General features: G+C 36.7%; 1 protein-coding gene across 4 annotated transcripts in view; it reads left to right on the plus strand.

Annotated features, from left to right (window-relative positions):
• Positions 1-14,804, plus strand: part of Syncrip (synaptotagmin binding cytoplasmic RNA interacting protein) — a 40,525-nt gene that overhangs the window by 16,516 nt on the left and 9,205 nt on the right. For all 4 annotated transcript variants that reach the window (XM_050118893.1, XM_050118896.1, XM_050118894.1 and 1 more), the window contains 4 exons: positions 5,884-6,019; positions 7,982-8,187; positions 11,839-11,988; positions 12,280-12,401. In XM_050118893.1, the coding sequence (XP_049974850.1) occupies positions 5,884-6,019; positions 7,982-8,187; positions 11,839-11,988; positions 12,280-12,401 (614 nt within the window). The remainder of the gene's footprint in view (positions 1-5,883; positions 6,020-7,981; positions 8,188-11,838; positions 11,989-12,279; positions 12,402-14,804) is intronic.

The raw sequence follows: 14,804 nt of genomic DNA on the forward strand, positions 1-14,804 counted from the left end.
TTAGTATCAAAGCATTTGATAGCCTAGGGAAAAAAGTTCACAAGGTATAGTCAAATCCTTGTATAACTAATATGATGTGACTGTTAAATAAGCTAGACTGTGTAGTAGAGGTGTATGTATCTGTGGGTGAAATAATTAGTAGTCTCCTCAATCTCAGTCTGTATTTACCAATATTATATTGTAGATGACACTTTGAAGTGATACTTGAGAGTGCTGGCTTCTTGGAGGTAGGTAGTTTTGCTTCCATTATTGGAATAGAATTAGTCAAACATAAGGAACAGCATAAGTCTTCAGCATTATATGTAGGCATAAGAAGAGTTGTTTTTCGAGTAAGGAAACCGATTTCACTAGAACTTTTTTTTTCTTTTTTTTCCTTTTCTTTGTTTTTCAAGACAGGGTTTCTCTGTGTAACAGCACTGGTTGTCCTGGAACTCATTTTTATACCAGGCTGGCATAACTCAGAGATCCACCTGCCTCTACCTACCCAGTGCTGGGATTAAAGGTATGTGTGCCACCACCACCTGGCTCACTAGAATATTTAAGAATAGTTTTTTTGTCTCAGTATAGAGAAACCCTGTTTTCTTTTTAAAGATTTATTCTGTATACAGTGTTCTGTCTGCATTATGCCTGCAGGCCAGAAGAAAACGACAGATCTCAATACAAATGGGTGTGAACCACCCTGTGGTTGCTGGGAATTGAACCCAGGACCTCTAGAAGAGCCCCCAGTGCTTTTAATCACTGAGTCATCTCTCCAGCCCCTAGAGATAACTTTCTAATAAATGTTTTAAAGTAAAACAGGCTTATATTGTGTAGTGGCTTTGGGAAGAGTTATGACTGAGAGTAATCACAATTCAAATCTGATATTGCTAAATTTGTGTGTGTGTGTTTTGTCTTGTGTATGAGTTAGAGTATGTGCAGGTGGTTATTAGAGTGTTTTGTCTTAATGTATATGAGTGAGAGATTGTGTACAGGGCTCATTAGAGTGCAAGAGAATGTATATGTATCTATATGTACACACATGCGCTTATGTACCACAGTGCTCATACAGTGGTCAGAGCACAACCTTAGGTGTTGGTCAGACCTTTTCTACCTTGTTTGAGACCAGGTAATCTTTGCTGCTGTGTATGCCAGACTGGCTGGTCAGTAATTTTCCAGGGATTCTCCTGTCTCTGCCTTCCATCTTTGTAAGATATGCTGGTATTACAGTTTTACTGTATTAACTCTACATGGGTTCTGGGTATGGGAGTTCTGGGCCTTGTGCTTGGATGGCAAGCACTTTACCCCGAGTCATCTCCTCACACTCTGATTAGTGTCAGAAGTAGCACGACTAATAAAGTTCAGAGATAGATATTGGGGTTCAACCTGAAGGTCAGAAAAGCAAAACAGTCAGCCACTCTTAACTCTTCCTCAGTCCAAAATGGCTATCCTGCTTTCAGGAATCCTAAGAATGAGACCGTGTCTGAAACCTGTTATTTATGTCTTATATTCCTCTCTAGTTCTGGGCTTAAAAGCATCCTCTACTGCCTGTTTTCTGTGGCAAACTAATGTGGCTACTGGGATTAAAGGTGTGTGTCATCACTGCCTGGTCTGTAAGACTGACCAGTGCGGCTCTTTTACTATGATCTTCAGGCAAGCCTTATTTATTAAAATACAAATGAGACGTCACTACAGACAGAATTCAACTTTTATTCTTTGTCATCTCACTGACATTGGGCTTTCTCAGAAAGCTGGATTTTTTTTTTCTCCCGAGACAGGGTTTCTTTGTGGCTTGGAGCCTGTCCTGGCACTAGCTCTGTACACCAGGCTGGTCTCGAATTCACAGAGATCCGCCTGCCTTTGCCTCCCGAGTGCTGGGATTAAAAGCATGCGCCACCATCGCCCGGTGAAAGCTGGATTTTTAAAACCGTTTTCAGAACCCATTTTACTAAATATGAAAGACTTCACATTTTGTTCATCCTTCATACCATCATCCTGTTCTGAAAACCCTAACTGCTTAAGTGTCAGTGTCTTAAGTTAGGGCATATCATATTTAATTAGAAATTGTCATAAAAAAATCAGGTTGTTTCTATTCTTTCCCTTAGTCTCAGGGTTCAGCAGTAAATGAGGGGGGTATTATCTCACCTTTCTTTCCCCTTGTCTTGTTTTCTCCCTTCTTTCCTTTGTAGTATATATACAGCACATGCTGGTCTCCTGCCTTAGACTTCCAAGGGCTAGCTAGGATTACAGGTGTGCATCACTGCACTCAGCTTTTTGTTTAGTTAAATATGGGCGAAAAAGTTAATTTTATTTAATAAATTACTCTAAATTTGTCATTCTTCAATCCTTTTATTTTTACCCTGATGCAGGATAAGATGGTGGTTTAGAAGGGAGGACTAGTAGACATATTCATTACTTAGAAGTAGCTTTCTAATGTTGGTGACTGAAAAAATCTTTGTTACTTTACAGATAGGCAGCTTCCCTTAAATTTTTTTTTTCCCCTGTTTTTCTTTAGAAGACAGGGTAACTCTTCATAGCCTCAGCTGTCCTGGAACTCATTATGTAGACCAGGTTGACCTACAAATCAGAGATCTAACTGTTCTGCTTTAAATCTAAAGTGCTAGATTTAAAGGCTTGCGCCACAATGCCCAGCCCTTAGAATTTCTAATTACTGTTGCCTTGATGGAATTTTTATTTTGTCTTACCTTTCCTAGGTTTATTCTATGGATTTTGATTGCTTTCAATAATAATTTGTTGGTGGAAACTTTGGAAATTTTTTAAAAAGGTATTTTTAAAAGTTAGTTCTTTTTTCTCTCTTGTGCTTTGTTTTTGATACTGGCTGGGTCTCATGTAGCCCTGGCTGCCTGGAGCTCACTATGTAAACCCCGTTGACCTAAAAAAAATTAGTATAGTTTGCCTGCCTTGCCTCTGGAGTGATAGAAGTAAAGGCATGTATCACACTTGGCCTAAGTTAGTATTTTAAGTAAATAGCTTTTGTTTAGAAGATTTGGAGAAAAACAGTAACAATGAGACTATCAAAAGCTTCTGTTACCCTTACTGTAATTTGTATTTGTGTATATTAAAGCATTTTGTATTTCCCATCTTAATCTTGCTATTTTGTTTTGACAGCTCTTTTTTTCCCCCCAAAAATTTTATTTATTTATTTATTATAGATACGGTGTTCTCTTTGTATGCCTGCACACCAGAAGAGGGCACCAGATCTTATTGCAGATGGTGGTGAGCCACATTGTGGTTGTTGGGACTTGAACTCATGACCCCTGGACGAACAGTCAGTGTTCTTAACCCCTGAGCCATCTCTCTAGCCCTGTTTTGATCAGTTCTTAAGAGTTACTAACTAGATGACCAAATTGAAAGGAGTTGTTAATATTACTAATGATGCTAGATTATGTAAATATTAGGTAGGAGGCTCCATACTAAAATACAATTTAGATTATTTTAGCTATTTGGAAAATAAGATGTTGTAATCTACTTCTTACTCATAGTCCTTTGCAATAATAGATTCAACCATCGCATTATTTTTATTTTTTAGTTTATAGGAGTCTTGTACAGAGTGAGTTCCAGAACAGTCAGAGCTGCACAGAGAAGCCCTGTCTCAAACAAAACAACAACAACAACAAGACCTTTTTGGTTTAAAGGATTATAAATAAATAAGGATGCAAATGCTGTGTGAGGAAATAAAGTATATAGCAAGATTTGTCAGCCTTGCTGTTAACTGACAATTTTGGTGTACTGTGCCAGAGTGTACAGAAGCAATCCTCCTGCCTCTTAATTCCCTTCAGTCTATGACAACCAATACCATCAGATGTTTCCTGGGCACCAAATTACTCTACTGGATACGGTAGGGTGATGTCAACCTGAAAGGGTGCCTTTGTTGATCGTTGTAGGTTTTGGGGATCACAGAGTGTTTGTTTGAGCTTGACTGGTGGAATTTTCAGGGAAACAGTTTTTCCCCCCTCTTTAGTGACAGGCTTTCTTTATGTAGCTCTGGCTGTCCTGGAATTCCTGTAGATTAGACCTATTTTTGCCTTTTGAGTGCTGCGATTAAAAGCATGCATCACTACCATTACTACTGCCTGGCAAAAGTTTTTTTTTTTTTTTTTTTTTTTTTTGAGACAGGGTTTCTCTGTAGCTTTTGGAGCCTGTCCTGGAACTAGCTCTTGTAGACCAGGCTGGCCTCAAACTCACAGAGACCCATCTGCCTCTGACTCCCTAGTGCTGGGATTAAAGGCGTGCGCCACCAATGCCCGGCTTGGCAAAACTTTTTTGAGACTGAGAGGTTAAAAAACTTGTCTTAGAAATTGTATATAGGTATTGTGGAAAGAAATGAAAATTAGCTAGGAGTTTTAGTATATATTTAATGTTTGTTATTGGTATGTAAACTGAGATTTCCTTTTTTTATATTTCAATACTACTTTTCCCGTGTGTACTCTGTGTATATGAACATGTGTATCTGCCATGTATGTTAACTGGCACCTGCAAATTCCAGAAGAAGGCACTGGAGCCCCTGGAACTGGAGTTACAAATGATCATGAGGCTTGTGTGGTTGCTGGGAATCTTAACTTGAGAGTGTTAGAAGAATAACAAGTATTCTTAACTGCTGATTCAGCTCTCCAACTCTGAGATGAAAATAGGCAAAAATTGCAACTTAAAAGTTGGGTATGACGGTTGAGAATTAGATGTAAACATGTAATTGGCTTGATCAAAAATGAAGGCCTGAAGCTGTTGTGAACAGTGTGTGAACTTGAGTTATCTAGAGATTAAACAAGGTGATGAGGAGTCAACTCCCTAAGTTAAATGTAATACCAGATAATGCCTGGCTTGCCTGGCAAGACTAGATCTCATGTTGGTGTTTTATATGTCATTTGTGAACAAAGTGGATCTTGAGGTTAAGTATGTGTAGAATTGGTTAATCAAGGATTCTTCCTGCCTTTATCATTGTTATTAACATAAAAGTTTGAGTTTTTTATTTTAAATTTAGAAACTACAATCCATAAAATCCATTGACTTAAATTGGGGCTCTTATGATACAAGCCTTTAATCCCAGTACTCAGGAGGTAGGGACTGACAGATCTCTGAGTTTGAGGCCAGTCTGGTCTACAGAACGCATTCCAGGATAGTCAGGTTCACACAGAGACCCTGTCCTGGGGAAAACAAAACACCCCCCCCCCCAAAAAAAAAACCTTACTATTTGTAAATAGTAAGATTGTATTTTGAAGTGCTCTTCCATATCTCACCACTGTATAGAATATGGTTACTAGAATATCACATTTACTTTTTTTTGCCAAGTATAAAGGGTATATATACAAACACACACATCACAACTAGTCTTTTTTCTTTTGGTTTTTATTGTATATTTAGTGAAGATGAAATTTTAGGGGGATAAGAATAAGGCTAAATTTAGAATTAAAAAATTTTAATCTTTAGATTAATCTTAAGGTTTTTTTTATTACTTTATATTTTTTGAAACTTGTTACTAGAGGACTTGGGAATGAGAAAATGTATTTATGTATGTTGTGGTTACCTTGGAAGCAGGAAACTTCATCATGAATGAGATTTCCATGATTTTGGATACCTGGATGGAAAAATGATCTTAGTGATTAAGATGCTGTAGAATCAGCAGTTATGAATAAAAACTGCTACAAAACAGTGCCTAATATCAAGATTCCTACACTAAAATAATGAAAAAACAAACTGACATTAAAATCATGAGCTTGTTTGGCCTTTTTTTTTTAATCTTATTTTAAATTGTCATTCTTTCTAAAATGGAATTAAACTTTTTATAATTGGACATTAATTTTTGTCTTCACAATCCTAATAGTTGACCTTCTATATTGAATATATAATAAAAATAATTTTAAAATGTGATACACTTTTTTCTTCTTTCAGTATAATAATCATGAAATTCGTTCCGGAAAGCACATTGGTGTCTGCATCTCAGTTGCCAACAATAGGCTTTTCGTGGGCTCTATTCCTAAGAGTAAAACCAAGGAACAGATTCTTGAAGAATTTAGTAAAGTGACAGGTAAGGTTATATTTAATGGGCAGGAGGTACAACCTTATCAGTAAGGAAGGGAATATTTTGTGCCAAGTGTTCTAAATACTATAAACTCTACATTTGTTGAGTAAGAATTTTTACTTATTTTTTTTTTAAATATTTATTTATTTATTATGTCTGCATGTATACTTGCTGGCCAGAAGAGGGCACCAGACCCCATTATAGATGGTTGTGAGCCACCTTGTGGTTGCTGGGAATTGAACTCAGGACCTTTGGAAGAGCAGGCAGTGCTCTTAACCACTGAGCCATTTCTCCAGCCCCCTTTTTACTTATTTTTATGAGGTAAATTGTGTTCTTAAGCAAGACAGATGGTGAGGGTGCACACCTTTAATGCCAGCACTTGGGAGGCAGAGACAGGCGATCTATTGAGTTCTAGGGCAGCCAGGGATACAAAGAAAAACTGTGTGTGTGTATTGTCAGATAAGCAGTGAGTTAGAGATTGATTGGCTGTTAAGAGCATTGGCTGCTTTTCCAGAGGACTGGAGTTTGGATTTCTAGTACCCATTTGGCGGTTCTCAACCATCAGTTTTAGGTGATTCTGGGTACCAGGCACAGATACGTAAGCAAACGCATCCATAAACATAAATAACTTTAAACAGCAAATGTACACAGAGGTTTTGGAGGTAATTTCCTGGCAGTTAAGATAATTTAGGACAGAGTGTTTACCTTGCATTCACAAAGCCTTAGGTTTGATACCCATAGCTACATAAGCCTGGTGTTGGTACATAAATACCCAGCTGTCATTTCAGAGCTTAGCAGCAATGCTTTATCTCCTTGTATGCCTGCATGCCAGAATAGGGCATTAGGGCCCACTATAGATGGCTGTGAGCCACCATGTAGGTGCTGGCAATTGAACTGAGACTTCTGGAAGAGCATTGTGTGCTCTTAGCGACTGAGCAATCTCTGCAGCCCCTGAGACCTTGTCTTAAAAGATAATAAGACAAACTAAACTTGGGAATACAGCTGTAATTTGAATTCAGTCTGTGGTTGTTGTACATCCTCTCCTTGCTTTGTGTTTATTTCCAAACTGTTAGTTTTTAATTGTTACATATGAATGAAGCTTTCTCCCATGTTAAGGAACAAGTGTTATAATAAGTAGAGATTTATAGTTAACATGGTATATTTTTTAAAATTGATTATCTGCCTACAATGTTCAGAAAATTAAGTATTTAGAAACATAGAAAACAGCTCAGCATTAGCAATATTTACTCTCATTTGAAAATTTTTGAAATTTCCATCAATATTTGAGAACAGAAAAAAATGCCATTTAAACAAATTTTACCACCTGGCAAAATAGCAAGGCTTTATGTCAAACACAAAAAGTTAGGACTGTGGATATAGCTCAGTTTTTACCTAGGATAAAGACGTGTGTTCTTGTACACATGACCACTCCCTTCCCAGTGGAATTTTAATGTAGTGAATTAAGTTAACCATGTTTGACAATGTGATGGCATTTTTCTAAATGATAGAATTTTTTTTATTTTCCTCATAGATTTATTGGAATCAAAACAGTTCTTGGGGCTAGTTAAATATTTTGCTCTTGTTGGATTTTCTGGGCTTAGAATACTAGGATATGGTTTATTTGGAAAAGTATTTGGATCTTTGGGAATATATATTTCTTTCTTGTTATTATTTCTTAGAAACAGGGTTTAACAGCTCTGGATGTACTGGAACTCTGTATTCAGGGTAGACTTGAACTACAGAGATCCTCCTACCTCTACCTCCCAGGTACTGGGATTAAAGGTGTGTGCCACCACCACACCTGGCTTTTGGTCCTTTTCAAAATAGTTATTAATCTTTGTAAAAGTGTCTAGGTTAGAAAATAAGATTATTTCTCATTTTTTATTTAAATAGTGTCTTAGTAAAACAAAGCTTTGGCTGTTATATGTTTCTGCTACTTATTTTTCTGGAATGTTTGCTTAATTTCAGAGGGTCTCACAGATGTCATTTTATATCACCAACCGGATGATAAGAAAAAAAATAGAGGCTTTTGCTTTCTGGAATATGAAGATCACAAAACAGCTGCCCAGGCAAGGCGTAGGTTAATGAGTGGTAAAGTCAAAGTCTGGGGAAATGTTGGAACTGTTGAATGGGCTGATCCCATAGAAGATCCTGATCCTGAAGTTATGGCAAAGGTTAGTATTGTTAAGTAAAGCAATTTTTATTGTGTTAATAGGAGGATGAGAGAAGACTTACTACTAAATGAATTGTATGCATTGTTTTAAATGATGTTTTTGAAGCTAAGAGTAAGAAATGTGAGTGCATGGAAAATGAAAATAGAAGTCTTTAGGCATTTATCGCATTTTTCTAAAAATTTATTTTTTCTGTGTAGTGTTTTGCTGATGTATGTGCCCACACATCAGAAGAGCATACCAGATCTCATAGAGGTTGAGAGCCACCTTTTTGGTTGCTGGGTATTGAAATGAGGATCTCTGGCCAGGGCTCTTAAACTCTGAGCATTACTCTAGCCCTCATCGTGTTAATTTGTATTTATAGAGATGGATATTTATTTATTTATTGACAGTTTTCCTAGACAGTGTTTCTGTCCTGGAACTTGCTCTGTACCTCAGGCTGGCCATGAACTCAAGAGTTTTGCCTTCTGAGTGCTGGGATTAAAGGCACGCGCCACAACAGTTTATTGTGTAGATTCTAGAGCACTTTCTTTTGAGTATTTGAGGGTGGTGTCATTAATTTACATGTTGCTTTGCCCCCCATTTATTAAGTAGTACCCCTTAAAAAATAAAAGTGAACTATACTAACTTAGCAATGTTTGGATATTAAGTATTCTGCTTCTACAAACAGTTGAGACTAATTCTTGAGAAAACTCTTAAAGTGCAGTTTGGCAGATTGTCTTGTCTTTTAGGAATCCCTTTAATAGTTAAAAGGTTCTGTTAAATACAACTAGCTTTTTTTTTTTTTGAGACAGGGTTTCTCTATGGTTTTGGAGCCTGTCCTAGAACTAGCTCTTGCTCTTGTAGACCAGGCTGGTCTCGAACTCACAGAGATATGCCTGCCTCTGCCTCCCAAGTGCTGGGATTAAAGGCGTGCGCCACCACCGCCTGGCACAACTAGCTTATTTAAATCTATAGAGGGCAGTGTCTCTAAAAGTTTTTCTGGGGATACAACTTTAGAGTAACAGTTTTAAATACTATACATATATTAAGAAGGACTAATACTTTATTTTCAAGACAGGATTTCTATGTAGCTTTGGAGCCTGTCCTGGAACTTGCTGTGTAGACCAGGTTGAACTCGAACTCACCTGCCTCTGCCTCCCGAGTGCTGGGATTAAAGGTGTGCACCACCACCACTCGGCAGACTAATACTTCATAACCCCCAAATTACATGTTATAATAATTGTATTTTGAGAAGTTTTCAGGATGATGGAAATGAGGAGGAAGTCAGATCTTTCTAGAAATTGAACACATGGTCTCGCATGTATGGCAAGTGTACCAAGCTTAAACTCTTAGCATTTTACTAATACGTTAAGCACTTTCTCCAATGATTCAAAAATAGTCTTAATTTTGATCACCTGTGTTGTGTTGAACATGGAACGGGCTATCATAGAGAACATGGGATTCATATCTTTTAGAAATTAACTGTTCAGGGCCTGGAGAGATGGCTAAGCCAATTATGAGGACTGATTGTTCTTTTAGAGGACCTGTTGTTGAATTCCCAGCACTCACATGGCAGCTCACAGCTGTCTTAACTCCATCCAGTTCCAGGAGTTCTGACACCGTTACACCAGTGCACATGAAACAAAACAAACAAACAACAACAACAAAAAACTGCTCTTATTTGTTGGAAGTTGCTATTATAGATCAGACTGGCCAGAACTCAGAGATCTGTCTGACCTCACTGCTATGATTAAATGTGGGCACCATCACTCCTCCCCACAGAACTGACCCATTTTTTATTTTGAAATCACAAAAATATCAAAGCTAAACATATAATGTATATAATTTTACCCTTTAAGTTATGTTTTCTATCCAGAAATTTTCCTATAATTCCAACTACGTCCTATCCTTCTGGACTACCAGTATGCTATATTTGTTAAAATGAACCTATATTGGACATTTTAGAATTACATAGCTTGGGCCTGAAGGGATGGCTCAGTAGTTAAGAGCACTCTGGTCTTCAGAGTACCTTGGTTTGAATCCCCCATCCACAGCCCATCTGTACTGGGGTGCCCTCTTATGGCCTCCAAAGGCAATACATGCAAATGGTGTACAGATACACATGCAACACTCATACAAAAAAAATAAATAAACACAGCTTTTGTTGGAGTTCGTATTTTGTGTAGTTTATGGGTTTTTGACAACTGCAAATCAATGAGTGTTAAAAGTAATTGAGTGAACTTTCAAGAAGGAAAAGTTGGAGTTTATAATTTCCCAGAGATTTTAATCCACTGTTGCTTGGTCATCATGTTTTCTGGTCTTTAACAATGTATAATAAACAGTATCATGCTATGAAAATAACATGATAAAAGAAGCTTCTTAGGGCAGGTAGCAAGCAAAAAAGAGAGTCTTGGGTCCTACGGTACTTTCAAGGACACACCTAATTTTCATTAGGCCTATTTCTACAATCTTCCTAAAATACCACAGCCTTTAGACAAAAATATGGGTTTTTGGGAGGTAGTTAAGATTTAAATTCCAATATGTAGTCTCTATTATAGCATCATGGAAATTGTATTACTGCCCTGAATAATCTTGTGCTTTGTCTGGTTATCTCTCAAATCTTGATAGCGACTCATCTCTTAACATTTTAAAATGTCACATGATTGGAATCATGCAACATACAGATTTCTCTGGGTGGTGATAACATTTTAAGTGCCCTCTTTGTAGTATTATGACTCCAGCAAAAAAAGAATCCATGCGCCCTCCACTTTCCCTTTCCCCCATTTTTCTTTGAATAGAACTGGCTATTCTGAAACGCCTGTGGATTCCTCTGCCTCCTGAGTGAATGGAGTGGTGGGGTTGATCAAAAACGTGCACCAACTCTGTCTTGGCTTATAACTATACATTTTGTTCTCTTTGTCCATTCACATTCTGAGGGATATCTTGATTCCTTCTAATTTGGGGGAGTTTTAAATAAGGGTATTAAAAGCATCTGGATGAAGGGCCTTTTTTTTTTTTTTTTTGGTTTTTCGAGACAGGGTTTCTCTGTAGTTTTTGGAGCCTGTCCTGGAACTAGCTCTTGTAGATCAGGCTGGTCTCAAACTCACAGAGATATGCCTGCCTCTGCCTCCCAAGTGCTGGGATTAAAGGTGTGCGCCACCATTGCCCAGCTGAATCAGGTTTTTATATGAACATAAAATATCACCTCTCTGGTAAATAACAGGGAACAATAACAGGATAAGACTATATTTAGTTTGTAAGTAGCTGTCTTCTATAGGGTCTGTATCATTTTTCATCCCTTACACTGCGAATGAAAGTGTCTCTTTCATCCTCACTAACATTTCAAACATTAACATTTTGTAACTCACAGATCATCCTGCCTCTGCCTTCTGAGTTGGGATTAAAAGTGTGTTTACTTTAGCTTTAGTTTGTTTATTTGCTAATGACTGGTGAGCACATTTTTCACGGTAGAAATTGTTTTGTTGTAATAGCTTACTTTTTAAACTTGACCAGCATATTTCTTCCTTGATACTTAACCCACAGGAGTTAAAGTATATATAACTAAAAAATATATAACTGGTTGTAATTCAAGGTAACTTAAAGGGTGGGGTGGTTGCTTTTTGGAACTTGAATTTTTTGGAAATATTTAGAGAATTTGTTTTTTTATTTTAGGTAAAAGTGCTGTTTGTTCGCAACCTTGCCAATACCGTAACAGAAGAAATTTTAGAAAAGTCATTTAGTCAGTTTGGGAAACTGGAACGAGTGAAGAAGCTAAAAGATTATGCTTTTATTCATTTTGACGAGCGAGATGGTGCTGTCAAGGTAAACAAGTGGTAGAAATTTCCTAGGCATCTAAATTAAATCAACATTTTTAGTCATAAAATCAGCATGCTTCATAAATTGAAGGCAAAGTTCAAGTTATGAAATTCATTCAAGTAAAACTTTATTATTGGTTTTACCCAATTTCTTAAGTAACAATTTTGAAGACGAGGATCTTTAAAGCCCATCCATGTTTTATCTAATTGTCTGAAGCTTTCAGAGCTAATGTTAAGTATTTTTTTTTAAGTTTTAATGTTTGAAAGGCCTTTGTTCATATTGATCATTTTTTTAAAGGCTATGGAAGAAATGAATGGTAAAGACTTGGAGGGAGAAAATATTGAAATTGTTTTTGCTAAGCCACCAGATCAGAAGAGAAAAGAAAGGAAAGCTCAGAGGCAAGCAGCAAAGAATCAAATGTGAGTAAAATTTGTATAATTTAAAGAAAATTTTAAACATATAATTTTGGTATATTTTGTATCACTGAAGCATTAAGTACCTTTTGAAAACAACTTGAATTGAGAACTTTGGGTAATAGAGAAATGGCAAGGATCTAAATATTTACAAAGGTCTTGCTGTTGACCATATTTGTGGTAATTCCTAGTAGCTGATATTTGAGCAAAGGGAAGCAGGGTCTTTAATGTAACTGTATAATACATATTAGTGATCTATATGACAATATTGTTGGCAAAAGATGGGGATTCCTCGTCCTGATTTTTTTATCTTCATTTATTTTTTAAATAGTGAGTACTCACTGTGTAGCATTCTCTAGCCAGACTAGCCTTGAAATCAGAGAGTGCTATCTGCTTCTCCAAGTGCTGGGATTAAAGGTGTGTGCCACTATGCTTTCATGAGAATTTCTTCTCAGAGAGTTATAAAATATTCTTTTATTAGGTTGTTACCTTTACACCGAAGAGATAGAGATTCATTTAACATATACCTTATTACTCAGATTTCATATGATGATGAACAGACCTTGTGAAATGGGGATAGATAGTAAAATAAAATATTAAACAAGTTAGAGTCATTGAAGAGATGGCTTAGCATCAGTTAAGGGTGTTTGCTGTTTGCTGCTCTACTAGAGGGCCAGAATTGAGTCTTTAACATACACATCTGGAATCTTAGAACCTCCATAACTCTAGCTTTAGGTTAATTCTGATGCTCCTCTGGGCAGTTTTATTTATGTACACTTGTGCATACATAAACATATACAATAAACTATTGAAAATAGATGTGTGATGAATTATATTAATTGGAGACTCTTTTATAGAGTATCTACAAGGAGGTGTGTGTGTGTGTTAAGGTAATAGATCCTCAAGATTCCTTGGGGGTAAGAAAGCCTGTTGATTTGAGATCTGTTCCATATCCCTTCACACATGAAGCATAATGCCTGTTCATGCACACACAAAATAAAAAAAAAATCTTTTAGTAAAAAGGAAAAAAAAAGTAGGTGCTAGAGAGGTGATGACTCACTGTCATCTTGCGAAACTTGAGTCAATTTCCAGGGTACTGGAAATTGTAGGAAACCAGCAGAAATTGGCCTTAGGTTTTGTTCGGTGTGCTGGACCATGCCCTCTTATGATGTACACAAAACCACATGTCTTTATAAAAAGGAAAGGAAACTTTGAGTCTAAGAAATGAAGATAGCACTTTACAAATTGTTAGGGATAAAGATGGTAATTGCTGTTTAACATAAAATCAGTATTCACAACTTGTTTGTAGGCCAGGCTACATCTGCCTCCCGAGTCCTGGGATTAAAGGTGTGGTCCACCATATTAGTTATAAGTAATTAAGGACAGTTTTCTTTGAGTAAAGGAAGATCCTTTTTACATATGCCTGTTATTTCATAATCAAAGAAGTGACCACATTCTTGTACACATAGTTAAATGTCTAGTGGATGGATGGTAAGTTCAGGGCCTTAATCTCAAATGCTAACTAAGTAATTTGGTATCAAATATATTTTTTCAGATATCTTATGAAACAGTTATTATTGTGATCTTTATTTTTGTTTAAGACCTAAAGAAGTGAGCTGTATTGTTTTGGTGGTTGAAGCCTAAAAGAAGAGTTTTTTTATAGTCTTAATACTCAAATTCTTGAATATTTTAGTCTGTATGTAATAAAAGTCATATTTTGATACTTCCCTTTAGAGGACAATTAGAGATTATTAAGGTGATATCAGATATAAGTATCAGAAATTATTCCAGATTGGGATTAGAGAAATTACATTTCTGACTTGATAAAACCTATAACGTATTTGAAAGTTCACATTGCATCTTAGTCTTTTACTCAGTTTTAGATGAGGAAATTCTTGATGCCCAGATTTCAACTTGTCTAAGATCAGTTATTGAAGAGATGGCATTGAACTAAGGCAAGTGGTTCTGGCCCCCTGTTTTTTTGTTACGGACATTTTAGGTTTTTAATTTTTTTTGATTATAAGACAGTATCAACGTTTCCCAGCTTTTTCTAGGTAGCAATAGCACCCACTTACATCCCTAGACGTGGTAGGAGTTGGAAAGGAACCATTATCCTTGGTGAGAATTATTGCATAGATTAGCTGCTTGGTTTGTGTTCCTTAAGTCAGAAAAAGATAATTTACTACTCATTATGCCAGGATAAAAAAAATCATACTCTTATCAAGTCAGGTGGTGGTGGTACACACCTTTAATCCCAGCATGTGGGAGGCAGAGTCAGGTGGATCTCTGAGTTTCAGGCCAGCCTGGTCTACAGAGTGAAATCTGGAGCAACTAGGGGGTACACAGAGAAGAAATCCAATATTGAAGGAAAAAAAAAACAATAAAAAATAGCAACAAAAAGTATAAACC

This window comes from Alexandromys fortis, unplaced genomic scaffold (assembly GCF_014885135.2).
Source record: "Alexandromys fortis isolate MF-2015 unplaced genomic scaffold, M_Fortis_MF-2015_v1.1 scaffold_164, whole genome shotgun sequence".
Lineage (NCBI taxonomy): Eukaryota > Metazoa > Chordata > Mammalia > Rodentia > Cricetidae > Alexandromys > Alexandromys fortis.